The 25,283-nt window shown below is 52.0% G+C and overlaps 14 protein-coding genes across 14 annotated transcripts; 7 read left to right on the forward strand and 7 right to left on the reverse strand.

The window, feature by feature from the left end:
* Nucleotides 1-7: 7 nt before the first annotated feature.
* Nucleotides 8-1,471, reverse strand: ASPSYDRAFT_142871 (putative MFS transporter; the record flags this gene model as incomplete). Its single annotated transcript, XM_040841280.1, has 3 exons — nucleotides 8-862; nucleotides 914-1,147; nucleotides 1,199-1,471. The coding sequence occupies 3 exons, from the start codon at nucleotides 1,469-1,471 to the stop codon at nucleotides 8-10; spliced, it is 1,362 nt and encodes a 453-aa protein (XP_040705519.1).
* Nucleotides 1,472-2,225: 754 nt separating this feature from the next.
* Nucleotides 2,226-3,485, forward strand: ASPSYDRAFT_142977 (uncharacterized protein; the record flags this gene model as incomplete). The annotated part of the gene is made up of 1 exon (XM_040841295.1): nucleotides 2,226-3,485. One exon carries the CDS (start codon nucleotides 2,226-2,228, stop codon nucleotides 3,483-3,485), a length of 1,260 nt encoding a protein of 419 aa, XP_040705520.1.
* A 285-nt stretch (nucleotides 3,486-3,770) lies between these two features.
* ASPSYDRAFT_85418 (uncharacterized protein) lies at nucleotides 3,771-3,971 on the reverse strand (the record flags this gene model as incomplete). Its single annotated transcript, XM_040851523.1, has 2 exons — nucleotides 3,771-3,906; nucleotides 3,955-3,971. The coding sequence occupies 2 exons, from the start codon at nucleotides 3,969-3,971 to the stop codon at nucleotides 3,771-3,773; spliced, it is 153 nt and encodes a 50-aa protein (XP_040705521.1).
* A 461-nt stretch (nucleotides 3,972-4,432) lies between these two features.
* On the forward strand, nucleotides 4,433-5,598 carry ASPSYDRAFT_145592 (magnesium transporter CorA family protein; the record flags this gene model as incomplete). Its single annotated transcript, XM_040841539.1, has 2 exons — nucleotides 4,433-4,956; nucleotides 5,010-5,598. The coding sequence occupies 2 exons, from the start codon at nucleotides 4,433-4,435 to the stop codon at nucleotides 5,596-5,598; spliced, it is 1,113 nt and encodes a 370-aa protein (XP_040705522.1).
* A 304-nt stretch (nucleotides 5,599-5,902) lies between these two features.
* On the forward strand, nucleotides 5,903-6,550 carry ASPSYDRAFT_1166073 (2-hydroxychromene-2-carboxylate isomerase; the record flags this gene model as incomplete). The annotated part of the gene is made up of 1 exon (XM_040840179.1): nucleotides 5,903-6,550. The coding sequence occupies one exon, from the start codon at nucleotides 5,903-5,905 to the stop codon at nucleotides 6,548-6,550; it is 648 nt and encodes a 215-aa protein (XP_040705523.1).
* A 32-nt stretch (nucleotides 6,551-6,582) lies between these two features.
* Nucleotides 6,583-7,843, reverse strand: ASPSYDRAFT_75752 (uncharacterized protein; the record flags this gene model as incomplete). Its single annotated transcript, XM_040850825.1, has 4 exons — nucleotides 6,583-6,902; nucleotides 6,946-7,094; nucleotides 7,140-7,617; nucleotides 7,666-7,843. 4 exons carry the CDS (start codon nucleotides 7,841-7,843, stop codon nucleotides 6,583-6,585), a joined length of 1,125 nt encoding a protein of 374 aa, XP_040705524.1.
* A 581-nt stretch (nucleotides 7,844-8,424) lies between these two features.
* On the forward strand, nucleotides 8,425-10,416 carry ASPSYDRAFT_40250 (putative MFS transporter). Its single transcript, XM_040846046.1, has 6 exons — nucleotides 8,425-8,675; nucleotides 8,725-8,750; nucleotides 8,794-9,079; nucleotides 9,129-9,543; nucleotides 9,588-10,055; nucleotides 10,101-10,416. Exons 1-6 carry the CDS (start codon nucleotides 8,489-8,491, stop codon nucleotides 10,258-10,260), a joined length of 1,542 nt encoding a protein of 513 aa, XP_040705525.1. The 5' UTR covers nucleotides 8,425-8,488; the 3' UTR covers nucleotides 10,261-10,416.
* A 91-nt stretch (nucleotides 10,417-10,507) lies between these two features.
* On the forward strand, nucleotides 10,508-12,933 carry ASPSYDRAFT_40251 (NAD-dependent malic enzyme). The gene is made up of 6 exons (XM_040846047.1): nucleotides 10,508-11,043; nucleotides 11,097-11,225; nucleotides 11,273-11,406; nucleotides 11,459-11,725; nucleotides 11,771-12,138; nucleotides 12,185-12,933. The coding sequence occupies exons 1-6, from the start codon at nucleotides 10,552-10,554 to the stop codon at nucleotides 12,514-12,516; spliced, it is 1,722 nt and encodes a 573-aa protein (XP_040705526.1). The 5' UTR covers nucleotides 10,508-10,551; the 3' UTR covers nucleotides 12,517-12,933.
* Nucleotides 12,934-13,311: 378 nt separating this feature from the next.
* Nucleotides 13,312-14,796, forward strand: ASPSYDRAFT_40252 (uncharacterized protein). Its single transcript, XM_040846048.1, has 2 exons — nucleotides 13,312-14,069; nucleotides 14,121-14,796. Exons 1-2 carry the CDS (start codon nucleotides 13,618-13,620, stop codon nucleotides 14,536-14,538), a joined length of 870 nt encoding a protein of 289 aa, XP_040705527.1. The 5' UTR covers nucleotides 13,312-13,617; the 3' UTR covers nucleotides 14,539-14,796.
* A 196-nt stretch (nucleotides 14,797-14,992) lies between these two features.
* Nucleotides 14,993-16,222, forward strand: ASPSYDRAFT_40253 (uncharacterized protein). Its single transcript, XM_040846049.1, has 2 exons — nucleotides 14,993-15,488; nucleotides 15,535-16,222. The coding sequence occupies exons 1-2, from the start codon at nucleotides 15,027-15,029 to the stop codon at nucleotides 16,144-16,146; spliced, it is 1,074 nt and encodes a 357-aa protein (XP_040705528.1). The 5' UTR covers nucleotides 14,993-15,026; the 3' UTR covers nucleotides 16,147-16,222.
* A 2-nt stretch (nucleotides 16,223-16,224) lies between these two features.
* On the reverse strand, nucleotides 16,225-17,483 carry ASPSYDRAFT_144049 (SMP-30/gluconolactonase/LRE family protein; the record flags this gene model as incomplete). Its single annotated transcript, XM_040841396.1, has 3 exons — nucleotides 16,225-16,737; nucleotides 16,785-17,262; nucleotides 17,317-17,483. 3 exons carry the CDS (start codon nucleotides 17,481-17,483, stop codon nucleotides 16,225-16,227), a joined length of 1,158 nt encoding a protein of 385 aa, XP_040705529.1.
* A 391-nt stretch (nucleotides 17,484-17,874) lies between these two features.
* On the reverse strand, nucleotides 17,875-19,778 carry ASPSYDRAFT_40255 (uncharacterized protein). Its single transcript, XM_040846050.1, has 4 exons — nucleotides 19,367-19,778; nucleotides 18,975-19,321; nucleotides 18,475-18,927; nucleotides 17,875-18,430 (listed from the first exon to the last, which is right to left on the reverse strand). Exons 1-4 carry the CDS (start codon nucleotides 19,743-19,745, stop codon nucleotides 18,185-18,187), a joined length of 1,425 nt encoding a protein of 474 aa, XP_040705530.1. The 5' UTR covers nucleotides 19,746-19,778; the 3' UTR covers nucleotides 17,875-18,184.
* Nucleotides 19,779-20,111: 333 nt separating this feature from the next.
* On the reverse strand, nucleotides 20,112-22,898 carry ASPSYDRAFT_1166112 (putative alpha-L-rhamnosidase C; the record flags this gene model as incomplete). Its single annotated transcript, XM_040840180.1, has 2 exons — nucleotides 22,664-22,898; nucleotides 20,112-22,617 (listed from the first exon to the last, which is right to left on the reverse strand). The coding sequence occupies exons 1-2, from the start codon at nucleotides 22,723-22,725 to the stop codon at nucleotides 20,112-20,114; spliced, it is 2,568 nt and encodes an 855-aa protein (XP_040705531.1). The 5' UTR covers nucleotides 22,726-22,898.
* A 142-nt stretch (nucleotides 22,899-23,040) lies between these two features.
* On the reverse strand, nucleotides 23,041-25,118 carry ASPSYDRAFT_64967 (uncharacterized protein). The gene has a single exon (XM_040850300.1). It carries the CDS (start codon nucleotides 24,828-24,830, stop codon nucleotides 23,073-23,075), a length of 1,758 nt encoding a protein of 585 aa, XP_040705532.1. The 5' UTR covers nucleotides 24,831-25,118; the 3' UTR covers nucleotides 23,041-23,072.
* Between the last annotated feature and the right edge of the window lie 165 nt (nucleotides 25,119-25,283).

The following is a 25,283-nucleotide window of genomic DNA, read 5'->3' on the forward strand; positions in this document are numbered from 1 at the left end:
CATTAGGCTAATCATTTGAATTAACATGTTCACGCCACTTTGTTCCAAATATCGAGGTTGCCCAGACACCAAGACCAGAGGCAAAGAGGAAGGCTGCACTGACTGTACTGAACCAGCCAACCCCTATCGCCTGAACAGCAGGGAGCACAACCCCAGACCCAACAGCAGCAAATACATACCGGAGCATGTAGTTCCCCGCGACAGCTTCAGCGCTGCGTCCCTTCGGCTGCATCACGTCGAGGCAGTAAGTGTTGAGACTAGGAATCGCGAAGAGCTGCGCAATTCCCTGCAGAACCATAACAACTATTGGAACGGCCATGCCGCCGGCTCGCTCTTGAACCGTCCATCCATAAACCAGCATGCACACTGGGAGTATCACCAGCATAAATGGCAGAGACGACTTGAGTCTGTCTTCTGGGACACGTTCGCCGCGTTTACGGATCCATCTTCGCACTATATAATCTGCCCACCGGCCTCCGAGTAACGTACCTATTAGGTACCCTCCTCCTGGGGCAATATACAGTAGCCCAGATTGGAGAGGAGTTGTCAGGTTGAACCGCGGGTTCAGCACGTACCGAATCGGCGTTAAGAGGGAATACTGATTCCAAACGAGGGCACTGGTGGCTAGAGCGGCAAAGAGCAAATTGGGATACGAGAGTAACAGCCCAGCGACACGGAAGGGGTTCACTTTATGCCAGAGCAGCTTCGCTTTCTCTTTTGGAGTCTGCCCAGAGAGGTCTCCTTTGGATGGGTGGGGGTATGTCTCCGGGAGGAGGAAGAAGACCATCACAGTACCAAATCCCCCCATCGCAGACTGGAGCCAGAATGTGGCGCGCCACGAACTGAACGTCGCTATGACTCCCTGTTGCGCGGCTCGTTAGCAGAGACATTTCAGCAAGACAGATGTACACACTCCGATAAACGGCCCAAAGGCTGGTCCGATCATGTTGCCCGAGAGAAACCAGCCCAGGGCTGTTGCACGGGCTCGAGGCTCATACACGTCGCCCACTGCAGAACTGCCGACGACCAGGAACGAAGTCCCTTGAAAGGCTGTCAACAGGCGGAAGACGTAGTATGCAGACAGATTGGGGGACAATGCAGTCCCAACACTGAATGCGAAGAAAAGAAAGGCAGTAACAAGACAGATCTGTGAAAATCGTTAATATGCTGCCCAATGTTAACAGCTTCGAGATCAAACCGGACGGCGTCCCCAGATCTGACTCAATGGTCCCCAGAGCGGTCCTGCGAGTCCCATAAAGACCAGATAGACTGCGTTACTGGCGTTGATCACACTTCCTGTGGTGCTGTACGTCGCAGCCACTTCGGGGACAGCAGGGAGTATTGATGTCGACGACATTGGGGAGAGAGCTGCACAGAAGGACAGGATCGCGACGATAATGGCTTTTCTATAGGGTGGAAAGCGCTCATACTGGTCGGCATCAGTTTCTCGAAAACTGTCCGACTCGGACATTGTGCTTGACATTCGTCTGAGAAATCGAGACTCTGAATTGGAATCATGGCCATTGTCGCGATAGATCCCTAAACCCCCTGGGAACAATCGATCGGATTAAAATCCGATGTTGGGGACTAGTTTGTACAGTGGGCTCGCACTCGCAGACAGCCCATGAGAAACATATGTTATACGATCAAGTCAGCCTGATTTATGAATTGATCGCTGTCACTCTTTAACAGAGAATGCTGGCCTCCTGGTCGGACTCCATTATCACCACATTCTTCTAGCATTCCAGTCGCGGCCAATGGCATCCTGCTACCCATGACAATAAACCACCCGATATGAGTGTCTCCGGTGCCAAAATAGTTCATTGGTTGAATAGAGTTTACGGGTTCGGATTGTGAATAGCGACTGGCATTGGAGATGGACTGTGTTTATACAAGCAGCTTAGTCGATCACGGCGAACATTCTGGATAAATCGAGAACCGTAGACCCGTCGGTGAGACAATTGGATCTATCATCAGTGCCGCCTCTCCGAGGCAGTTGCAGGAACTAAAATAGACGGTGTAACGAGCCACGCAACCGGTGGGGAATGAGGGTGCCTAACAACCACAACAGGGCAGGCACAGACCGCGTCCACTCTGTCGATCCACTTACTCTCAAGCCAGGAGACTCCGGTTAATCGGTTCAGCCCTACGGGGCGATGCCAAGTTCCTCAATCCTAATCCCCAGCTTTTTCCATTGTTTCTCTCCAACCACCATGGGCGAGACAATGGCGACCGCGGCTGGGGGCTCGCCAACCCCTTCCCAGCGATCAACAACGACGAAAACAGTTACACTCGAGCGATCTCGACGAGGCCGATACCGCGCGGTCGGCCATGCTGCACTCAGAAACAATCTCCTTGCGGGGGTGGGCTATCTCGAGCTTGCCAACGCCGGCGACTTTGCGGCCAATGTCTGGAACGAGATCCCCGTTCCTCGCCATGCGATGATCCTCATGGCCATCGGAGGGCCTATCGCTCTGATGATGTCGCTGGTCGCCGTCCGCGACTTTTATCTCAGTTGGAAAAACGTCTCGCTGCTCTACGCCGAACGGCAGGCGCTGCTGGCCCTTCCCACCACAGACGGCAAGACTGCTGCTGTGCTGGGAGTCAACACCCGCGAACTCGGTACTGAATCTATCGATCGCATGTTTATGGATCTGCTCATGGGCTTTGGCGCCCTGCTGGTCGGAACGGGCACCATCATGGCTATTTGGGGCGCCGACCACCGCGTCTTCCTGGCCAGTAATCTCCTTTCTGGATTCATTGGGAACGGATTCGCAGCGGTATTCGGGCTGGTCAACGCTGGCTGGTCGAGCTATCTCGTCTACCGATTTCAGGTTCGATACTCAGCCTGTCAATCCAACCCGGCGGTGCAGACTGTGCGACCGAAGCTACGGCAGCGGGTCAGGAGATTCCAGTGGCACGTCGGCATCAACGGAGTCAACGGAGTCGTCGCAGGGATGGCATCGATGGTGACGGCCAAGATGTGGTGGGGATACGTCGTCCTCATCCCGACGATTGTGGTCATGATCGCAGGCAATCTCTTCTGGAGGGCAAAGCTGGGCTACGACCGACCGATCATGATCCATCCTGGTATGACATCGGAGGAGAAGACCGGAGACGAAGACGACGCAGTGGGCGATGCCCTGGACTGCTTGGCTTCGATCGAAGCGGCACAATCCCGACTGCCTGGCCTTACAGAGACGGGCTCGTTAGGGACGATCCTGGCATTCCTCGAGCAGAAGCAGATGCTCGAGTATTTTCTTGTCTGGATTGCCCGGAAGTGGCCAGACCACCGCTTCTTTGCGCCGTTAGAAACTGTCAACCTCTCTCGCGACGACTTGGAAACAGGAACAGAAGATGAGATCGCTCGGATGGAACAGGAATGTCGCCAGTTCCTGCGCGACCAGGCCCGACCTCTGCTGGAGCATCGAGGACGATATCTGCTGGAGCTGGTAGGCGAGGCTGTGTGGAATCAACGAGCATAGATACCTGCTGGTCGGGTTGCATTATTTAATAGAGCATCACTGCATCTCATTACGCTTGAAACAAATGCATCTCATTGCGCTTCTAAAACAATTGCATCTCAAAGCACTGATCTAGTTTATGTGTAGAATATTACCCCCGTCCACGGACCAACGGTGCCATTAAACCATGATTATAATTCACGTCTTCCCTTCCAACGTCATTGATTACTCCTAGATAAATTAATATTTACTTTGCATATTGGATATTGGATATTGTTATTGGCAGGTACAAACTCACAATATGGCCTATGCCACCGCGGAGAACCCCCAGGCGGACAGGGCATAGCGAACCAGGGAAATGACCCCCCCGGTGACAATAAAAAGACCCAATGGTCGCAGGAGGAACACCCAGATTAAGTTCCAGATCGCCCTTGTTAGCCGTCTACAGAGTCAGTAGAGTTTGCAGTTTCCTGGTTAGTGTTCAACTTACACCGCAGAGTTGGCCATTTTGCACTGTACATCAGTCTTCACTTTCGACTTAGGCACACACCTTGATCAACATTAATAGTCGAACCCAAATGACGGTCCGAGCGCCAAGGGCCATGACGAACTGCCTGGAAAAGGTGGCGGAATGCTGCTGCCTGAGTATAGGGGTGGGTCTCAGAGATTTCGGTGGACTCGGACCAGACTGCAACATCCCACGCTCAGCCCTACAGAAGCCCGCATCAATCCGGCTCTGTCGGCTCTCTGGCTTGGCTGGCTTGGCCTTTTGCGGTTATTCATTTATTACTTGCTGCTCTCCCCATTCGTCCGCCGTCTGCATTGCAATCTCATGCACCCCAAACGCGCGCTGACAGTTGTCCACCTGCTTCCCCATTTCCATATGGAAAGATATACGCTCCTTCGTGGCCTCGTTGAATGGGACCAGACACCGCAATCTTTGACTGCAGCCTAATGGCACCGATAGCATGCATGCCGACCGAGTTCCCCAGTTCACCTTCTTCTCCTGCCATGCCCAGGAGGCACAGCACGCATCGAGTTGGGCGGAACTAGCACCGCACTTCGAGAAGGAGACATCCAAGTCTGAAGACGATGTCTGGTGGATCGACGTCTGCGACGGCGCAGAGGAGGACGTCGCCGCCGTTGCTCGCTCGCTGTCCATCCACCCCTTGACAGTGGAGGATATTGCCCTGCAAGAGCCGCGACAGAAGATCGAGACCTTCCCGGACTACTATCTCATCACGCAGCGGACCCTGTCCGCGTCGCTCGACGATGATCAAGAGATAGAGCAGCCCAAGTTCAGCGAGGAAGGTCCTTTGCTTCCAACCCCAAGGCGTGCAAGTCCTGAGATGCTGTTCATCCTGGTCTTCGGCCATGGCACCGTGACCTTCTCTCGCAGCGACTCTGGCCATGTCTCTCGAGTGCGAAATCGCCTCGCCCGACTTCACGACTGGTCCGTGCTATCCAGCGACTGGATCTGCTATGCCCTTTTGTATGTAAACCCTAGTACACAACGCCCCCCAAACAGCCACTAACGCAGCGCAGGGACGACGTAATCGACAGCTTCCAGCCCAAAATCGAGGGCATCTCGAGTGAATCCGAAGCAATCCAAGACCAGATCTACATCGCGCGCGACGACGACATGACCCCCCTTATGCTGCGGATCTACAACCTCCGCAAGCGCATCAACCACCTCACGCACTCGCTCTCCGGCAAATCCGACGTGCTGAACGGGTTCGTCAAGCGGTGCCAGACGAAGCGGTGGCATCCTGCTTTCCCGGCCGGTGATCTAATCGTGTATCTCAGCGACGTCCAGGACCACCTCGTCACCATCCTCGCCGAACTATCGCATCTCGACGAAATCACCAGCAGACTGCAGTCGAACTTCCTCGCGCAGACGAGCGTGCACAACATGCGGTTGAGCGCGAAACTGAACTCGGGCCTGAGCAAGGTGACTGTCCTCGCGACGATCTTTGTGCCCCTGCATATGGTGACGGGGTTGTTTGGAATGAACGTCACTGTTCCGGGAGATGATATTGAGGGCTCCCTGGCGTGGTTCTTTGGGATCGTTGGTGTCTTTATTGCTGTCATTCTGGCTGCTTGCTTTGCGGCGTGGAGATTCAAGCTGCTGTAGTTTAGCACAGTATACCGCATCACTCCTCGTACTCTTTAGTATATAGAGAATTCGAAATTATCTGCCATTCACTATTGTAGGTTGTCTCATCTGCTGGTCCCCATTCATTACACAAAGCCTTATTGTTCTCCCATCTTAAATTTCAAAGACCCTTACACACGAGTCGTGGATGTCTCCAATTCCTTCGGCAGGTGGTGTCATCTGTCGCCATTCCCGCGCCTGCATACGCCATCAATGTCGTCTTCCAATAGCTGTTAAATGGATTCCATCTTCAATGACAACAATACCCAAATTGAACACTGCCATGTCTCGCCCGGTAATCGAATACTACTTCTCCTTCGTTTCGTTATGGTCCTACATCGGCAGCCGTCGTTTCCAGCACCTAGCACAAGAAACAAATGCAAAGGTCATCCTCAAACCAATCGATCTCATGTACATCTTTTCGATATCTGGCGGGCTCCCCGTGAAACAACGTGCCGCTCAGCGACAGACCTACCGGCTGCTTGAGATGGAGCGATGGCGTCGCATTCGCGATATTCCACTCGTCACGTATCCGAAATATTATCCCGCCGACCCTTCACTTGCCCATCGGGTGCTTCTCGCTGCTATTGAAGAGTCTGGTCATGATAGCCCGTCTGTCCAGGAGTATGCCCGACTTGGCCTCGAGGCAGTCTGGGCGAGGGAGCTTGACATTGCCGACCCGGCGACAATTGTCCGGTTGGCAGATGAAGCTAGACTTGAGGGGAAGAGATTGCTGAAGCGGGCGAAGACCGAGAAATCCCTCTCAGAGCAAGAGACCGGTTTAACTAAGGAGGCCGAATCGAAGCAGTATTTTGGTGCCCCCTTCTACACCTTACAAGGGGAGACGTTCTGGGGGCAGGATCGCTTGGATATGGTGGAGGAGGCTATCAAAAGTGGCAGAGATCCGATTGTTGTTGGTAACAGGTACTGATCCTGTACTTTATATGTACAGATATAGACGGTTCAGTCATAATATGTCACTTTAACTCCCTTGAGGATTTCCACGTCGTTCACCTCATTGTCTCCGTCCTTCTCAGTAGGCTCGCCCAGGTTCTTGATAACGCGCTGCTTCACCCATTCTCCGGCCTTGATCGGCTGCCCATCACTCCCAAGGATCTTCTCACCAACCAGTCCCCGTTGCCGCAGAACAGGGGACTCCTCGATAGGCACCAGATCACTGTCGTCCTCGATTCGCACCATATACAAAACCCCAAGACGGTCGATATGGGCCTGGTCTTTTGGCGGTGCAATGACCCGGTGGATGCTCGATTTGAGGTACCCATCTACAAGGTCAGCATACTTTCATTCCATAATAGGTACACTTACTCGTCATGAATTGAAGCGCGTCCGCAATATTCACAGTGAGCGCCTCCATCTGCGGCTTGACATATTTCCAATCACCACTTTTGGTCAGCACCTGCAGTGCCGCGACAGGTTGACGGAAAAGGAGGGTCAAGCTCCCCATATCAGAGTGTCTATACTGTCAGTTTAATACGATGATGATAGTATAGCTCGCTCACCCTTTAAGCCAGACACCGCCCAGCTTGTCATTTTCCTCCTGGCTGCGCGAGTGGTACTTCATGTACCGCAGATGATCCCCAGAGGTCTGCTCATACCGATGCCTGTTCACCAGCCATTCCTCGTCTTCTAGTCCCAGTGCAATGGCAAATACTGTAAGCAGTTTCTTGACAATACTGTCGTGAATATGCTTCGAAAATTTTTCAATACTCCGCCAATGCTCCCTTACAACGTCTGGGTGTTTGCGATCAGCATGCTCGGGTATAAACTTTGGTATGTTATAGATTTCAAAGTTATCTTTAACACCAGGAACCAGGGTGCGAATCCCTGCTGGCTTCCAGCCATTATAGTCCCCCTGTTCCAGCGCAGCGCGGTACTTTTGTTTCTCCTTGTCAGGCAAGGAGAGGACGGTCTTTGCTAGTCCGAACTGTGCATCGACTCCTTCCTTGCTCAGGCCGTAGTTCGTAACGTAGAAGAATCCTATATGTCTTATAAGATACGTTACAACAATGCAGACGGCATTCATACCAACGTCTTCAATCGCTTTCGTGAGCTCAGCAGCCAGCTCCTGCTTTCCGCCGGGATGATCGAACTTAGCCAGATCGAAGGTCCGCAAGTCAGCCCAGTCGAGGTCCTCGGATGTCTCTGGTACCTGGACATATGGGATTGGCGGTGCTTCAATTGTTGTTGTTGCCATGGTCGTCATCAATGAGGTATAACGACTTCAACGATACAAATATAGCGAACCTTTCTCGAATCCGTTCAGTATTGGCTGTCCCAAAAATATATCTCCAACAACACCATCCATCGGGTCACATCATAAAGATACCCCATGGCGTCTTCGGAGTAGGACTCCAACCTGAGTCAGTATATCACGTCGTTTGGTATTATTCTACGCAATTATCCTCTTTCTCCAAATAGAACAGCACAAATATATGTATATATATATATATTCTAGATTTCTGTGTTCAATATTTGGATAAACAGTGCGAAAGACTACTACGCAGTAAGCAATGTGGTATGACCACCGGTATTGTTCTCCGACCACTCACACAAAGGCATTGATCTCATCTGAGGAACTCACTGACAGCATCATCCACTATCAATCCTGATCAACTGTGGCCCGACACACGTGGGGCGCCGTTTGACTTTTGATGTCATATCGACCTTTCCCTGAACAGTCAAGCGCGATGGAGCTTTATTCGGTTTACTCGCTTTGATTGGCCGGTCGAGATTACTCCGACATTGCGTCCGCCTCGAAAAAAATCACGTCCTCACTATTTAAGCAGGGGAGCTCGCAGCAGGGTCTTCGGAGTGCATAGTCAGTGCTGCAGTTTGGATGGACGGTGCAATGGCGTCGAACTCGCTGGTGCAGGAGCAGGCGCAGGATGCAGTCCCGCATCCCCGCGTCGATGAAAAGACAATCGCCACCGGCGGAATTAACCTACTGGGCGAGGAAGCCAGGCCCATTGACCGCGAGGTTGAACGGCGAGTGTTGCGAAAGATCGACCTCTTTTTGATGCCGGCGATGGTGATCGGTGTGTATTTCTTACTTCTTACGAGGCAGTCACTAACGTCCCGGCGTAGGGTATGGCTTGGTGTATTATGACAAGGTGGGACGCTCGCCCCTCTAGCAGTTCGTATCTGACTTTTTAGGCAATCCTGGGAAATGCGGTCCTGTTTGGCATGACTACAGACCTGCAGCTGTCGGTGACTGACAATTCAGTCAGTCCACCGGTGACTGATACATCCAGGCTGAGCTGGGCAACCTCCATCTTCTACTTTGGCCAGCTGGCCGGCTCTTACCCCATGACATATATCCTGCAGTGCTTCCAGACAAGACGCGTTCTAGGTCCGGCTGTGATTATTTGGGCCATTATATGCGCTGCGACCGCCGGTGTAACCACCTGGAAAGGACTCTATGCTCAGCGGTTCTTCCTTGGTAAGACCCATACCAACCGCGGTTGAATTGTTCTATTCTAACTCGTCAGGCTTCACTGAGTCGATCATTCCAACCGGGTTCATGGTCATAGTGAGCGGCTTCTACACGCAGCGAGAGCAGTCGTCGCGTCAGAGCTGGTGGTTCTCTGGCACCGGATGGTTCACCATCATCGGCGGTGCCTTCAACTATGGCTTTGCGCAGATTAGCAGCGGTTCCTTGAAGCCGTGGCAGTACATTTACATCTTCGCCGGCATTCTGACGTTCCTATTTGGAATCTGGTGTTTCTTTATTCCGAACGATCCTCTCAATGCGTGGTTTCTCACACCGGAAGAGCGTCTGCTGGCGGTCGAGAGACTACGAGCCAGTCAGACTGGAGTGAAGCACAAACAGTTGAAGACTGGGCAGCTGAAAGAGGCTATCCTGGACATCCGGATCTACCTCGTTGCGCTGACTATGGCCGCTGCGTATGTATACCTTCCTGCTTAGCCAGACATTGCTGATTATTTAGATACACTGTCAACGGCGCAGTATCTGGTTTCGGGCCTCTCATCGTCTCAACATTCGGCTATTCCTCCCTCGAGAGCATCCTCTTCCAGTTCCCCCTCGGCGGTATATCTGCATTTGGCATCATCGGCACCGGTTGGCTGTGCTCTCGTTACCGAAACATCCGCGTCATATCGCTAATCCTCTGCTGCCTCCCGGTAATCGCCGGCTTCGTGATGATCTGGAAATCCACCTGGGGATATAAACCTGCTACTCCCGTCGCTGGATATTCTCTCATCGGCTTCTTCGGTCCAGTCGTTGGCATAACCATCTCACTCGGTGCAAGTAACGTCGCCGGCGAGACGAAGAAGAGCTTCATGGCCGCGGCTGTGTTTGTCGCGTACTGCGTGGGGAATATCGTCGGTCCCCAGATGATCCATAGCCAGCAGAAGGGTGACCACTATCCTGATCTGTGGACTGGACTGATCATTTGGTATGTCATCTCTGTTTACCATCAACTTTGTGCTAATATATTCAGCTACTGCATTACCATCCTATGCGCATCGGTGCTGTCTGTGCTGTGGTTCCGCGAGAACAGACGACGAGCAGGCCTTGGCTTGAATGAAAGCGACCGTGACCGGCTTGCTTTCAAGGACTTGACGGACAAGGAGAACTTGCATTTCAGGTACGTATACTAGGCTGTTGGTGTGGATAAGTCGAAGCTTGTATTCGGGTGTATATTGCACTTGCCGTCCGTCAAAATGAGATCATAAATATTTTAAATAATGTTTTGTAGCCATAATATATATCGATCTAGCTAGTTTAAGAATAATGATCTACATTGCGAATATATTAGATGTTAAAATATCTGCTATGACGAACTCCCACGTGGGCCCACAGTGCGTTGCGTCATAGATAGCTCTATATAACTTCACTTCTTCACTTCCCCTGTCCTCCTACGCAGCATCCTCTTCGCTCCAACAGACAAGATGAGTCTATCCAGATTCAAACATCTCCCCCGGGCAGCCCACGGGCCCGTAAAATGCCCCTACCAGGGCGCCTCCCTGCTCACCAGCGCAACATACAACAAGGGGTCCGCGCACCCAGAGAGCGAGCGCAAAGAGTTCAAACTATACGGCCTACTCCCACCAAACATCCAGACCCTAGAAGAGCAGGTCGACAGGGCATACCAGCAGTACAAAAGCCGACCGAACGACCTGGGCAAAAATACCTTCATGGCCAGCATGAAGGCCCAGAACCTGGTGCTGTACTACAAGCTGCTGCAGTCGCATCTGAAGGAGATGTTCAGCGTCATTTATACGCCGACCGAGGCGGATGCTATCCAGGATTACTCCAGGATATTTCGCAAGCCAGAGGGGTGCTTTTTGAATGTTCGCGACCAGGATAGGATTGAGGAGAGTCTGGATAATTTCTCCTCGGGGGACGATATTGACTATATTGTCGTGAGCGACGGGGAGCAGGTATGTCTCTCCTCCTTGATATCATTCACATCATTCTGTTCTAACGGTAGTAGATTCTCGGGATTGGCGACCAGGGAGTCGGTGCAATTCTGATATCTGTCGCGAAGCTGGTAATTACAACGGTCTGCGCTGGGATTCACCCATCACGACAGCTGCCGATTGTTTTAGACTGTGGGACCGATGTATGCTCTCCTTGCGAGAATGCAAGCGTATGCTGACGACTATTTAGAATGAAAAACTGCTAAACGACGACCTCTATCTCGGCCTGCGCCAGCCACGCACTCGCGGCGAAGAATACGACCAGTTCATTGACAAATTCGTGCACGCCGCCAGGAAGAAGTTTCCTAACGCTTATATCCATTTGTACGTCCTCCTGCCAAATATTACGAAGGGATCACTAACAAATTCCCGACAGCGAGGACTTTGGCTTGCAGAATGCAAAACGCATCCTCGACAAATATCGCACGCAGATACCCTGTTTCAACGACGACATCCAGGGGACAGGCTGCGTCACTCTGGCCGCCCTGATGGCCGGGCTTCATGTCGGCAATGTCAAGCTAAAGGACGTCCGAGTTGTCTGCTTCGGTGCCGGGTCTGCAGGAACTGGCATCGCCGACCAGATTAGCGACGCCATTGCCACTGAAGCTGGGATAGACAAGGGCGACGCGATGAAGCAGATATGGTACGCTCCATAAACACAATCAATGTGCTGGTACTAATAATACAGGTGCATCGACAAACAAGGACTACTCCTAAAATCCCAAAAAGACGAACTCACGCCTAGTCAAGAATACTTCGCCCGCAAAGATGGGGAATGGCCAGAAGGCGAAAAGATCGATCTACTCTCTGTGATCAAGCGCGTGAAACCACATATTCTCATCGGAACGTCTACTAAACCCCGTGCCTTCACCGAGGAAATTATCCGCGAGATGGCGAAACACGTCGACCGTCCGATTATATTCCCCCTCAGCAACCCAACCCGTCTGCACGAGGCGCAGCCACAGGATATCACCAAGTGGACGGACGGCCGGGCGATGATCGCGACGGGAAGCCCATTCCCCCCTGTCGAGCATAACGGAACGAAGAAGGAAATAGGTACGTCACTCACTACAATAGCACGGGCAAGAACTAATTATTCCAGCGGAATGCAACAATTCAACCGCCTTCCCTGGCATCGGTCTCGGGGTTGTGCTGTCACGGAGCCGCCGGCTATCCGAGAAGATGATCGTCGCTGCGTCGAAGGCTCTAGCAGCCAAGGCGCCGGTGCTGGAAGACGCTAACAAGCCACTTCTCCCTGATGTGGAGGATGTACGGGAGCTCAGTTTGGACGTTGCAAAGGCTGTGATCAAGACAGCGGTTGAGCAGGGTCTTGCGCAAGAAGAGGGGATCCCGGGTGATGAGAAGGACCTGGAAGAATGGATTCGCGTGCAGATGTGGGAGGCGACTTATCGGCCTCTTGAAAAAGAAGAGTAAAAGGGCAACAGCATTTCCGCCGTTAACATACCTGTCTCACTTCGGGTAGCCGTTTCTACTCGAGACTGCAGAACTGAAGCATAAAAACCGTAAACAAAGCTACAGTAAAGTAAACTAAATTCAACCAGAAATACCATGCTGGGCTAAACCTAAAACCGACGTAGTATTGGTGATGATTTGACAAGAGGAGTCCTGCGGGCCCATGCAGGCCTGGCTGTCGACCGGTTCGTCGTCGTCTGAGCGGTCTATGTACATTGCTTTCATGGTCGTATCGGCTCGAGGGGTGCCGGAAAAGTGCCGATATGCGGAATATGAATAAGAGCAGCGTCGGCATGTATGCATTCCAGGGTTGGGGCTATAACTATGGGCTGGATAAACGTGATTCGACAGTTCTGTTTCCATGAATATACCTTGATTACTCCGCTCCTCTACGTTCTGAACCTTGGCCAGTTAGTTACTAGGATATTTGCAGAAAAGCGTGTTGCCGTCCGTAAACCCCATGCATTTTTCATAGCCTTACTCCTCGCGTATTGTACGAACACTCAAAACCAACGACCAGGGGTTCTTCATTGCTTCCTGGCAAGTAAAATTGATGTTCAAACTTAAGCAAAAATTTTCCACGTTCAGGTTTTTAGCGCTCGATCTGTGGGCCTTGCCGGAGTCCACTTGGGGAAATCTGCGCTAGTCGCAGCTAGCTTGGATAGGGCTCAGACAGATATCTCAACATAACTCCACATTTAATGCCTCCGCAGAGGGATATTTCTCAGTGAAAGACCGGTGGCGGTGCCAGTTCCCTAAGCCTATAGAGGCTTTATAAACGACTTCAGATCAAGGATGTCCAGGGAATCCGCAGTTTACCAAACCACTAGCCAGATCACTTGTGAGACACCAACACTGCTAGCGGCGCCTAGGGGCAACTTGCAATCACACCCTGCTGGTTGAAGCAATTTTATTTGCCAGCGTTGCTCCCATGACTCAGGCCTTCGCGCGGCTCTAAATAAATTGTTATTATCGCTTGGGCAATTATAAAATTCTCCCCTTTCCCACCAGGGTCTACGAGGTCTGCACAATCCCATCTTCTACTCCCTATCCTAGACCACCATGCCCACTGCAACCTCTACCATCGGCTGGACTCTGGCCAATGCTGGCTCTGCACCGGCCACATACTCTGTCCCTCCCTCGTGCACCGAGTCCAGCTACCAAATCGCCCCAACTACCTCTGCCTACCCTATGTGGGCCAACCAATGTTCCACAGCATCGAACGCGGAGTGCGGCGTCAGTCCAACCGACTCGGCCCTGGCAAAGGAGGCGGCCTCAAACTATAACATTCTCCCGTTTTATTCACCTGGCCCATCCTGCCCCAGTGGCTGGAAAACGGTCGGTGCAATTGCCCGCCCCAGCCAGGGCCCAGTAACATCGTCCGGTTTGTTCACGGTCGACAATTATGATCGCTATGAAGCCATCGACGAAGGGTTCCCATACGTGTACCAGGCACGAGACGCGTTCGGGGCTCTATTAGACCCCGAAGAGACGGTAGTCGCATGCTGTCCGAGGTAAGGAGACCCTTGTCGTTCGTCCTTCTTGGCCCCAAACTAATTCAACAGCTCGATGACCGTGGGCCTCCGCGTTGCCGGCTGCTACTCAACGTTACCATCCCGTCCGATCTCCACTGGATGTGCCTGGCAGTACCCCGTATTCAGTGATTTTCAAGACCTTACAACAACATCGTTTCTACTAAACGGAACTACAACGACGGGGCTGCTGTTCCCAACTAGAGCATCGAGTGATATGGTGCCAACGGTGGTTACCACGACATTCAATGCCAATGAGGCTTCCCACCTTGTGCCCGTGTCAGCGGCCGGGCCGATCTACCTCATGCATAAGCCGTCTGATGTATCGGACTCGGACACTGGGACAAATTCAGCGTCAACGTTGCAGACGGCTCAGTCGAATTGGGGGCGGGTTATGGGTGCTTTGACGGTTTCGCTGACTCTAGGGATGGCGCTGGTCTTGCCTTGGTGAGCGAGCTATACTGCGGATGCGCTTGTTGGTAAAAGTATACCCTCTTCATAATTGAAAGACCATTGACGTGTAACGATAATATTCGTCGATAATAATATATCAAAATTTCATTGAACAGACGTTGTAATGATGGACAGATTCTGTCAGTTGACCCTCGCCGCATTGATTATATATATGTCCATATGTTAAATATATAAACCGATATATACAGGGACAAGCAGCCAANTACCTTGCTTATACCAGGGCTGCTATGACCGTTTATAACCGTCAAGTATACAAGGCAACGCCATTAATTTTAGCACGGCTTCATATGTTTGGCGTACCTCGCAAGGAAGACCCGATTAGGAAATCTCGCGTGCCATTCCCAATTCGGCAATCACTAAAAAGCCGAGGTTGTCTCTGTCTTAAATTGCCGCGACTCCTGCAGTCGACTTATACTGACGAGTCTCAACTTATATTATATTATATATATTGATATATAAATCAAGATGGAAATCAACAAACATCCATTCGCCCTGTGGTGCAGCTGGAACGCCTTCCGCGGGACAAACAGCACATTCCTCACTGAGACAGAAGTCCCCGTGCCTGACCTGGCCGGGAGATGGGTTATTATAACAGGATCAAATAATGGAATCGGGTTTGAAGCAGCGAAATCGTTTGCTGAGGCTGGAGCGAATATCGTCCTTGGCTGTCGCGAGTCCCCAGCCTGGGAACTGCACCCGGCCGCCGCGGTCGAGAAATGCACGGAGCTGGCACAAGGAGCCGGGCATAAATCGACGATTGAATGGTGGGAGGTGAATATGGCAGATTTAAACAGTGTGGAAGCATTTGCAGAGAAGTGGATGTCGACTGGGCGCGCTCTTGATATTCTCTGCAACAATGCCGGGATGAGTCCGACGGCCTCCAAGAAGCCAATTTTGACAACGGATGGTCTGGAGATACTGCACCAGGTTAGTTACCGAAAACACCTTTGTTTGGGCAGCTGTTAATGAGTAGGTAAACTTTGTATCGCATGTGCTTTTGACCCTCCGGCTTCTGGACTCCCTCGCGAAGAGTGCAGAGCCACGAGTCGTCTGTACGACGTCTTGCTTCCACTTCCTAGGAAGATGGGAGCTGGAGCACTTCAACGGCGAAGACGGAATGTCAGGGGATCCGTACGGAAACAACAAACTGTACTTCCAGACCTGGCTCTCTGAGCTACAACGCCGGCTGCATTTAAACGACAAGTATAAACACATCACCGTCAACGGGATCAACCCAGGATACGTGAATACCGGAATCTGGAACAATCCCCGGCCAGAGGTTCGAGAATCATGGCTAGACCTTGGGATGAAGTTTTTGAAGCCCCTTGCGGCTCTATTTGCTATCACGCCCCAGCAGGGCAGCCGGGCGATCGTATATGCGGCGACAAGCCAGGAGTTTGGCCCCAATCCCGACGTCCAGGGCGTGGGAACAATTGGTGGCAAGGGTGGGGGTCATTATATTAATCGGATCTGGGAGGCTGAGGCGATGCCATATTGTACGAATGATGCGGCCAGGCTTGCGGTTTGGAAGCGAGTCGGCGAGGACTTGAACTTGGAGAAGAGGGGGTTGAGCGACGTGATATAATTAAATTTCCAGCATTTATATACATGAGAACCCCGTGATGATAATTATGGCTGGACCTCTGTACTATGAGTAACGCATTTACCAATCTCTGTCCAGTCGGTCACGGATATTCTTCACATGCCAAACACCACCACGACCTACAACCCACAGTTCATTCTTCCCAAAGGTCACACTGACTGCAAGGTTCTCACCACCTCCAACCCGGATAGTCCCCAGCGTAAACCCAGTGTCCGGATCAATAACATCGATTCCATCCCCAGCACCGCAGAAGATCCAGCCATTTCGGGAAACGCGCACCCCGTCGTAGAAATACGAAACCGGATCAGACAGGAGGCGCTTATTCGAAATGACCGATCCGGATTTTGAAATGTCAAACGCAGACAGGGCACGCTTCCCATACGGGGTTTTCGCAGAAGGGCGGAACTGAGATAGACCAGTGTCCGGGATGTACAGGGTCTGACCACCGGGAGACATGGCGACACCATTGGCATTTCCGTCTGTGATATGGACAGGTTTGATGCGGAATGTATCACGCTCGACAAAGTAGACTGTTGGGTTTGTAGGTGGCATGAAGTCGACGATTTCCCTTCCCTATTCGAAATTAGTCTTCGATATCTGGGAAATGGATGAGGGCTTACCCAGCCGGATTTGGAGTCCGTCAAGTAGAAATTTCCCCGCGGGTCGATCTCCAGGTCATTGAACCCAGCGAACGGCTGAACGAGGAAGTTGTTGATTAATGTCTCCTGCTTCAGAGTATGCGGATCAATCTTGACCAGCTGGCCAGACTGCTCATCGTCATGCCCATCTGTAACGACATGGAGCGAGTGGTTATAGACAACACATCCGTGAGCGTTGTATAACGGCGGGTCAGTCGTGATCTTGTTCAGTTTGTTCGTCTCCACGTCAAGAAGGTACTGCCAGGAATGCGTTCCGTTGTCGCCACCTGGGGGACCCCATTCGACGAAGAAGACCTGGTTCGTATCTTTGATGTAGCAGGGAGCTTCATGGGACTGATAGGCCAGCTTCTGGACATGTTCGACTGTTGCATCCGGGCCGATGATGTCGAAGAACTTTTGGTCGTATGCAACGAAGTCGGTTTTGTTGAGGAAGCTTAAGCTGAACAGGGAGAAGGTGTTAGAAGTCAATAACGCAGTTCAATTGGGCACTTACGTCCGTGAAAGCCCAGTATCAGAAACATCCGGGTCGGCCCAGGGCGCATCCAAGGCTGACCGGTTAAAGTGCCCCGGAAGTGTAGCAATGGCACTTAGAGAAACATAAGCCCATTTGGCAACAGTGCCATTCATGAACCGGGGAAGAGGATTCAGAAAGCTGTACATTGTGAGTATGTTGGCCTTTCTTTCCATGGAAACGCATGGTCAAAGGGGGTAACTTCCCCGTATTTATAGTTAATGGACGAGCTTTTAGTAGACCCGCGACAAACAATGGAATCCGGAGACCCCGCAAACACTCAGGGGCAGCAGCGGATCCATCCGAGCATGACAGCCATTGTCCAAGCCCTATAAGGCCATCGTTGGAGTACTCTGCGCGGGCTACTCCGCGCCCCGGAGTGTTCCCGCTTCACTACTGCTTACTCCAACGACACACACTAACTAGAAGCAATAGAATGATAGTAGCTCCGTTTATCTAGTAGAGAGCGGTCTAGGTAGAAAGTCTAAACAGATAATGGCCAAGCATTCCGAAATAACCAACAAGACAGCTTGTAATTCCCACCACCACTCAACCTTCACCAGAGGCCTTGTCGCAATTCAGACATATCGTTGTAACGTCTCCAGGAAAAAAAAAGAAAGAGTGATTCTTCTGCACGATTATATGCCTCTGTTTCTTCGTCCAAGGGGATCGGCCGTCAGAGTACTCGACTCCAAGACTGGGTCGTCATATCTTGCTGGGCATGCACGCAGTTCTACTGGCTTCGCAGGGTACGATGCGTCCTATAACTCGGGCAGTTGAGGAATGTACGAAAGAATTATGGATGGTATATTAATTTACTATACCTGGCCATGTCTGCCTGGCCAACAAATTACTCCCCAAAGACGGCTTTGACAACGCCCTCCACCCGCTTAACAATCTCCTCGATGTCTGCCCGCGAGACATTATACGCTGGGGCGATCTGGATGATATCTCCATTCCTCCCATCAGCAACACCAACCCCTGGAATCACAGAGACGGAGTGTTCCTTCTGTAGCCCTGTCAGATGCACTTTTTGTGCTATACCAGCCTCCACCGGGAACGGCTCTTTGGTGGTTTTGTCTTTGACGAATTCGAGCTATATCTGTTAGATGCAGCTGCAGAAGCGAATAATGTACTTACAGCCCAGAATAATCCTCGTCCTCGCACGTCTCCAACGTTCTTATGCCCGGCTAGGCGTTCATTAAGTAGCTGGCCGAGATACTCTCCCTGTACTCGCACATTATCCAGCAGATTATCCTCTTTTATTATCTTCTGCACCGCGCAGGCCGTTGCACATGCGATGGGATGGCCTTGATACGTCTGACTATGGGTAAAGCTCCCTGTTCCTTTTGCCAGCGTATCAGCAACGCGAGATCCAACAAGCAATGCACCGACCGGAGCGTAACCAGCTCCCAAGCCTTTCGCAATGGTCTGGAGGTCAGGGACGACGCCCTCCTGTTCCCAGGCATGAAAAGTGCCGGTCCGCCCTATTCCAGACATGACTTCGTCCATTATCAGTAACGCCCCGTGGCGATCGCAGACTTCCTTCATCGCTTTGAAGTATCCCGGAACAGCAGGGACACAGCCCAGTGTCTGCCTCAGTTAGCTGAAATCCTACTCTATATGAGGTGGAATATTACCGTCCCACACATGGTCTCCGCGAGAAAAGCGCACACATTCCCCGGCCCAGCCTGCTGAAACTCGTGCTCCAGTTCCGCTGCAAGAAGCGCAACATACTCTTCGTCACTTTCGCCTACTTTCTTACCGCGATATGGATAGCACGGAGAAACGTGTGAAGTGTTTGTCGCGAGGATCGGCTCGAAGATCGCTCGCCGCGCCTTGTGTCCGCCTGCAGCTAGAGCGCCTAAAGTATTCCCATGATACGACTGTCGGCGTGCAATAAATTTTGTTCTCTGCATTTGCGGTTCTGGCAGCTCTGTAAAATACTGGCGGGCCATTTTCAGTGCCGCCTCTATCGCTTCGGCGCCTGTTTCGATCAGTACCGGCTTCTAACTAGACACAACCGCCATACCGGAACTGACAATAAACACCTTGCTCATGGCCCCATTCGTCGAGTCGGTGAGATACGTAGCTACCTCTTCCGCCGCTGGGACAGTAAAGAACGGCGAGTAAATGTAGGCCGTCTGGTCCAGCTGGTCCACGATCGCCTGCTTAACCCTAGGCTCGTTGTGTCCCAGACAAGCGACCGCGGCACCACCGCTCGCATCGAAGATTGGTCGCCCATCGCTGGTCTCGAGATAATTACCGTGGCTTCTTACCACCTCCGGCGGGCGCTTGTCGATCTTGGTATATAAGACAGAGGGGGCGGTGCTATAGTGTTTCGTCATAGTAGCAGCCCGGGAGGGAGACCGCGCCGCGACAAACTTGAACAGTCTCGAGGTGAAAGACATCTCGAGTTTGGACATTGAATTCGCAGACGTCAACAGCTGCTCTTCTTTATGTCTGTGCTCAGATCGCGACCGGCGAACGGACCCGGAGAAGGCGGCGCTGCGGGCAAATCGGAGTCTCGCCCGCCTTTTGTCAACACCGATGATTCTCATCTGATCGTCGGATGCTCCAGCCTGTCATTTTCATGAAGTTTATCAGTTTGGTTCCCCGCGGACAGGGTCGGGCGGTGGAATGTTTCCGCTCAGGTATTGCTGCATAGTATGCCAGCATGTTTTACGTACTATCTATGCATGGTGCTGCGCGTAATGCTGACCGGATCTCATGATATGATGATGAACCTGATATTGGATAAATATGGCATTATCACATCAAAGTCCTGGTATAGACTGAGCCAAAAAGACATCGATAGATGCCCACTTCCCATCAACAACCACACGCACCCCTTTCTCGCCACAATACTCCTGATGCGCATCGCCAGCTATATGACATTCTTTTGCAGCCAAAGTTATACTCACAACCCCCCTCGTTCCTACTGGGGCTCGAACCTTCAAAGTAACACCCATACCGTGATCTACCTCCCACTCCGCATGGACAGTACCACGCGGCGTTGGAACCCTTCCCCTCGCCCAAGTAAGACCATCCATAATCACAGGCCGAAACGACCACTCTTCAAACCCAGGTGCAGTGGGCTGAACACCAAGAACATACTCCGAGAAGATGTACGTCGGCGCACCGCCCCACGGATGCGCATGCGAGGTAAACAGATCCAAGCCCGGGCGTCCATCGGGGTAGATATACTCCCATGATGTCCCGGTATAGTACTCATCCTGGTCGACCATGGCCGCCCACAGCCCATCTAGCAGGAGGTCTACTGCGTCGGTGGTTGCATTATCATACGGATGGTCTCGGGCATGAGTGAACAACGCCTCAAGGAGGAACCCCGATAGATTCGGCGAGAGGTTCGTTTCCGGATCGGAGTCGTCCATGTCTGTGCTGAGTTTATACCCGATACCGAGACGGAGAGATGAAAGTGCTGCGATTGACGATGCGGCCTGGGAGGTATTGGCTGTGTTGGATAGGATAGCCCATGCTGTTCCGATATAGGATGATTCGTCCATGGAGGTCAGGCTGGAACTGTACGTCCCAATATTCTCATTCCAGAGCTTCTGATTGACGTCCCGGGCGATATTGGCGGCTATACTTTTCCAATCAGTAGACGTATCTGGTTCTCCCATGGCATCAGCCAGATCAGCCATTTGTATGAGGGTGTATGTGAGGAGAGCTGAAGCAGCTGTTCCATTTCCATCTCCGAGAAAGAATGCTCCCAACGACGATGTAGCAGCAAGGCCAGAATATTGATCAATGAGTGGTAGAATGGCCTCGACACCAGCTCTAGCCTTGGGCCACCATTTTGCAAGAAATCTCCTATCTGCAGATTCCAGATAATACCGTGCAAAACTATTAAGCAAGAGCATCTGGTAATCCAGCAACCCGTATGACTTGTACACAGACGCATACTCGGCCGACTGTCCCATTGCAGGCGACATGGCAAATAGTCCGGCCATGGGCCCAGATTGTTCCTGACGCTCAAAGAGGTAACCCAACGTGCCCCTGATAAAATCCGGTCGGTATGTACTGGCACTGACGACGCGATGGACATGCGCAAAGTCTCCCGACCAGACGAGTCGATCGCGCTTTGCGCCATCAAGACATAGTGAGGCTTGATTGTCCATCACCCCGTACTCCTCAAGAACGGATTCACCTGTCATTGTATTCAAATACAAAACTGTTCCATTGCGTGACTGGACTAGAACGTCTTTTACGTAGGCGGTTTGGTCTTGCCACGGCCCAAAGCCCCATGTCCCTGAATACACACTGCCGGAAGAGAACCGTTCGTTGGACATCAGCTGCAGCTCGGCCAAGGAGACAGTCACAGGCGGGCGGCCATTAATAGTCACGACATATCCCTCATTAGAAATCCTGGTCGAGATATCCATCCACTGCCCTTCTGTAACATTAAAGTCGACAGGAAAGTAGGACACCTTCCCAGTCGGCAAAGACGTCTGATTGACCAAATTCCAGCCATATCCAACGGCAAGCGTATTAGGAGGTACAAGAGTGCGATTTTTGTTGAGAAATGTCGAGTCCTTGGGATACTCGCTGGTGAGAAGAAACGAAGGCCCAAACCCAGCCGGAGAGGTGGCTACCCTCCAACCAGTCCCACCGCGGACTATCTTCGTTTTAAAGGACATTGTATAGTTGGCAAAATCGGCTCCAAGTACAGACTGTGCGGATTGCTGTCCACGAAGGAGGACTCCGTCTGGAGTGGCTTGCCATGTTGTCGGCGCGGTTCCATTTTCTATGCATGCTTGCTGGACGGTTCGCGCGCCCAGTTTCCAGATCTCGTTATACAGCGGATTCGAGCATTCAAAGTATCCAGGAAGGTAACTGGGGTCCGTGCGATCATTGTAAGAGCGTATCCCGATACCACAAATGGTTACATTCCGATCATCATTCAAAAGCCGCAGTCTCTGCCAGCGCAGTCCACCCTGCTGGAAGAACGACTCCACTTGACCTGGCTCGGTGATATTGAATGTCTCGACACGAAATGTATTAGCCAAGCCATTTGAGAAAGTCCATGGACCGTTACCAAATGGCTGATCAAGTCCACCCTTTGCCTCGGAGTATTTCGCCTCGACCTGGACCGGGCCTGACACCGGGATTGCGTCGAAGAATGGAAACCCGCCGACTTCGGTCGAGTAGTCCAATGTCGCGACAGGATTGGATGGAGTCAGGTTGAGACATGTCGAGTTCTGGCTATATCGAACGAACTGGCTTGTTCGTGCGTAGTGCTCGGGGTGTACAATTATCTCACTGCAGGTGTCAGTATTGAAGTAGCATTCTAGCAAGGTGGGTATACCTATTAACGCCCACTACCGAAATGGCCAGTCCGAAGACTGTAGCAGGTAGAAGATCGAACATTATTTGTCGAAAGCTGGGTTTCTGGACTATACTCTAGAGTCGCACAGGATGCGTATTTAAGCATACAGGCCTCGGCACTGTGGGGGTCGGTGTCTGCTACCCCGAACAGCTGTCGGTCGTTAATGTGGGGAGAGAACTGCACTTGGCTACGTTCATATTCCCATAGAGCCTGAACGACGATCACTGTCTTCGGGGGAATTTTCTTCTTGTTCGTTGCATGGCGGTATATGGCGATCCCCCACACGCAAGTAATTGGAGATGGGTAGAACAGCAACTACGGCTTACGCGCCAGATAACTAAGATACCGACAGGAGGCACGAATATATGTCTTATCTCTGCTATAGAGATTAGCTGCTAGACTTTGCATCCAGCAGCCAGGGTGGAGGATTTCCCGTCGTCTTCCCAGTGCACGCAGCATCGACACACATGGCCAAGCTACCAAACGCAAATTGCCGGCCGGTCAGCCCTGGTCCGTAGTGAATATACTTTCCCGAGTTCGTCATGATGGTCTTCGTATTGTTCGGAATAACCGGCTCCTCAATCGAGCACCAGCAGGTGTCTTGCAAGAACTGGACACCGAACTTTTCCAACTCGCCTACGTGACCGGCCTGTGAGGCAAGGCCATATTGAGCGCGGCCACAGGTGACGATGACAGCGACATCGCCTTTCTTCTTTCTGCCCTGGCACAAGTTGGCGACTGCCTTTATTTCCTGGAAGGAAAAGTGCGGGTTCCCGAACGAAATGAGATCGATTTCTCTGGGCTCAGAGCCGTGGTTGAACTCGTCCCAGATCGCATCGAGATCCTTCCAGTTTACTTCAACGGCTTCAGGCTTTATACCCTGACGGCATGCAGCTTCAAGAGTCGGGGCTTCTGGAGTCAAACCAACCATGTGGAACATGGGCGAACTAGACGATGTAGCAAATGCAGCAGAGAATGCCTTGAAGTCGTCTTTTCTAGGCTTCATATGCTCCAGTTCAGTAATTACCGGAATGCGTGCATTGGCAATAGCACCTAGGGCATAGCCCGCGATAGGCCAGAAGGAATCGTCATTCTCTGCGCCCTTCGGAGGAGCTACCTTCAGCCATATCGAAGCAAGGCGATTCTCATCAACATACGGCCCAGCCTTTGGCGCGCGACCCGTCAAGGCAATCAGGGCTTCAAGCATGTTAGGATTCTTCAGCGTCCTTGCACCAAGCACGCTGTTTGCATAAATCACCGCATTGGACTCTCCCCAGGCAATCGGATCACCCAGCTTCGGTGCTGTCTCAAGCAGATACGGGGCACAAGTGAACGAAATCTTCCCACCCATATCGACAAATGCCTTGGCCAGGTCATCGCACGCAGAACCAAAGTCGGAACTGACCCCGAGAGCCCGCCAGCGTTTCTGATCGACATTCAGCGAATTGATCGTGGTTGGGACTTGAAATCTACCTCCCCAGTCTCGCAGTCTTTGCCCGAATGCCACGGACCCCGGTCCATACCAGGCGCCGTCTGCATGCGCCTGGCTGACGTCCATCAGTTCTTTCGCGTCCATCATATCCGCCATCCGGATGATTATCTTCAGTGAGATCCTCGCTGCTTCGCCGTTCGCTCCGTCCAGCATCGCCCGGTCTGCATCTGTAAGTTGGACGCGAGACTGGCTCAACCCGCCGACTCCATTGCCTGCATTCCACTCCAGCACAGTATCCGAGACCTGATCACCGCGAACATGAACAGTCTTCCCATCCCACCCCAGAACCTGATGAAAATCTTCAGGACGAAGCGTAACAACCGGAGCCGTCTTATCAAATAACTCCTCCGCAACCATAACCCCAAGTGTTATAATCTCCTCGCGACGTTCAAATATCAGCGCCTTAGGCCCGAGGCCATTCAGGATGAGCTCCATCATGATAACGCTGCCCCCGCATGAACCACGCCCGCCTGGGATCGCGAGAATGGTATCTTTGAGAAAACGCCCGCTCAGGGGGTGGAAACGGTCTATGACTTCGCCTGTTCGTGCGTCGACGCCGCCCCAGAAGCTTAGCTCGAGGTTTGCTGCTAGGAGGGTTGCTGAGGCTGTTCCTGTGACATAGGGGGTACCGTGGAAGATTTGGGATGCTGCCATATTGCGGAGCAGATATTGCACAGCTTCGTGGGAGTAACCGTGGAATGTCGTCGATGCAGCAGGGTAGTCAGACTAGATGGGATATACTAAAGAACAACCCGGCAACATCGGATGGAATATAAAGCCCGGCAAATAGGAAAGAATATAATGACAATCCTCTGCAATCAGACACTCGGTGGGAGATCGGGCACGACCGGTCGAAGGATTCTGTCCGTCTCTCCGCAGTCCAGGTTGGCAGACACCAAAACAAATGAGGGGTTGTTCACTGGCTTCCGGGATCTGTCTCCGATGAAGACTAGATCGTGATCAACCCGAGCTAGACGTCACAGTGAATGACTCCAAGCGTGGCTCGGCTGGGCCGAGTATACAAGCATGGCGGGACCGGATGGCCCGAGAGTGCAGCCGTTGATGCTGAAACCCGCGAAAGACGCGCCTCAAGGGTTAGCACCATCT

The sequence above is a fragment of the Aspergillus sydowii genome (assembly GCF_001890705.1).
Source record: "Aspergillus sydowii CBS 593.65 unplaced genomic scaffold ASPSYscaffold_2, whole genome shotgun sequence".
In the NCBI taxonomy this organism is placed as follows: domain Eukaryota; kingdom Fungi; phylum Ascomycota; class Eurotiomycetes; order Eurotiales; family Aspergillaceae; genus Aspergillus; species Aspergillus sydowii.

What these genes read in the sequence shown, in the direction of transcription:
- ASPSYDRAFT_40253 (XM_040846049.1), top strand. Translation starts at nt 15,027, where the DNA reads ATGGAAATCAACAAACATCCATTCGCCCTGTGGTGCAGCTGGAACGCC. An exon ending in GTCTGGAGATACTGCACCAG is followed by an intron (nt 15,489 to 15,534) that starts GTTAGTTACCGA and finishes GTTAATGAGTAG; the next exon opens with GTAAACTTTGTATCGCATGT.
- ASPSYDRAFT_40251 (XM_040846047.1), top strand. Translation starts at nt 10,552, where the DNA reads ATGAGTCTATCCAGATTCAAACATCTCCCCCGGGCAGCCCACGGGCCC. An exon ending in TCGTGAGCGACGGGGAGCAG is followed by an intron (nt 11,044 to 11,096) that starts GTATGTCTCTCC and finishes TAACGGTAGTAG; the next exon opens with ATTCTCGGGATTGGCGACCA. An exon ending in CCTAACGCTTATATCCATTT is followed by an intron (nt 11,407 to 11,458) that starts GTACGTCCTCCT and finishes AATTCCCGACAG; the next exon opens with CGAGGACTTTGGCTTGCAGA.
- ASPSYDRAFT_64967 (XM_040850300.1), bottom strand. Translation starts at nt 24,830, where the DNA reads ATGGCAGCATCCCAAATCTTCCACGGTACCCCCTATGTCACAGGAACA.
- ASPSYDRAFT_40250 (XM_040846046.1), top strand. Translation starts at nt 8,489, where the DNA reads ATGGCGTCGAACTCGCTGGTGCAGGAGCAGGCGCAGGATGCAGTCCCG. An exon ending in GATGCCGGCGATGGTGATCG is followed by an intron (nt 8,676 to 8,724) that starts GTGTGTATTTCT and finishes GTCCCGGCGTAG; the next exon opens with GGTATGGCTTGGTGTATTAT. An exon ending in TGGACTGGACTGATCATTTG is followed by an intron (nt 10,056 to 10,100) that starts GTATGTCATCTC and finishes TAATATATTCAG; the next exon opens with CTACTGCATTACCATCCTAT.
- ASPSYDRAFT_40252 (XM_040846048.1), top strand. Translation starts at nt 13,618, where the DNA reads ATGCCCACTGCAACCTCTACCATCGGCTGGACTCTGGCCAATGCTGGC. An exon ending in GTAGTCGCATGCTGTCCGAG is followed by an intron (nt 14,070 to 14,120) that starts GTAAGGAGACCC and finishes CTAATTCAACAG; the next exon opens with CTCGATGACCGTGGGCCTCC.
- ASPSYDRAFT_40255 (XM_040846050.1), bottom strand. Translation starts at nt 19,745, where the DNA reads ATGTCTTTCACCTCGAGACTGTTCAAGTTTGTCGCGGCGCGGTCTCCC. An exon ending in GGTGTTTATTGTCAGTTCCG is followed by an intron (nt 19,322 to 19,366) that starts GTATGGCGGTTG and finishes TGATCGAAACAG; the next exon opens with GCGCCGAAGCGATAGAGGCG. An exon ending in GACGAGGATTATTCTGGGCT is followed by an intron (nt 18,431 to 18,474) that starts GTAAGTACATTA and finishes TAACAGATATAG; the next exon opens with CTCGAATTCGTCAAAGACAA.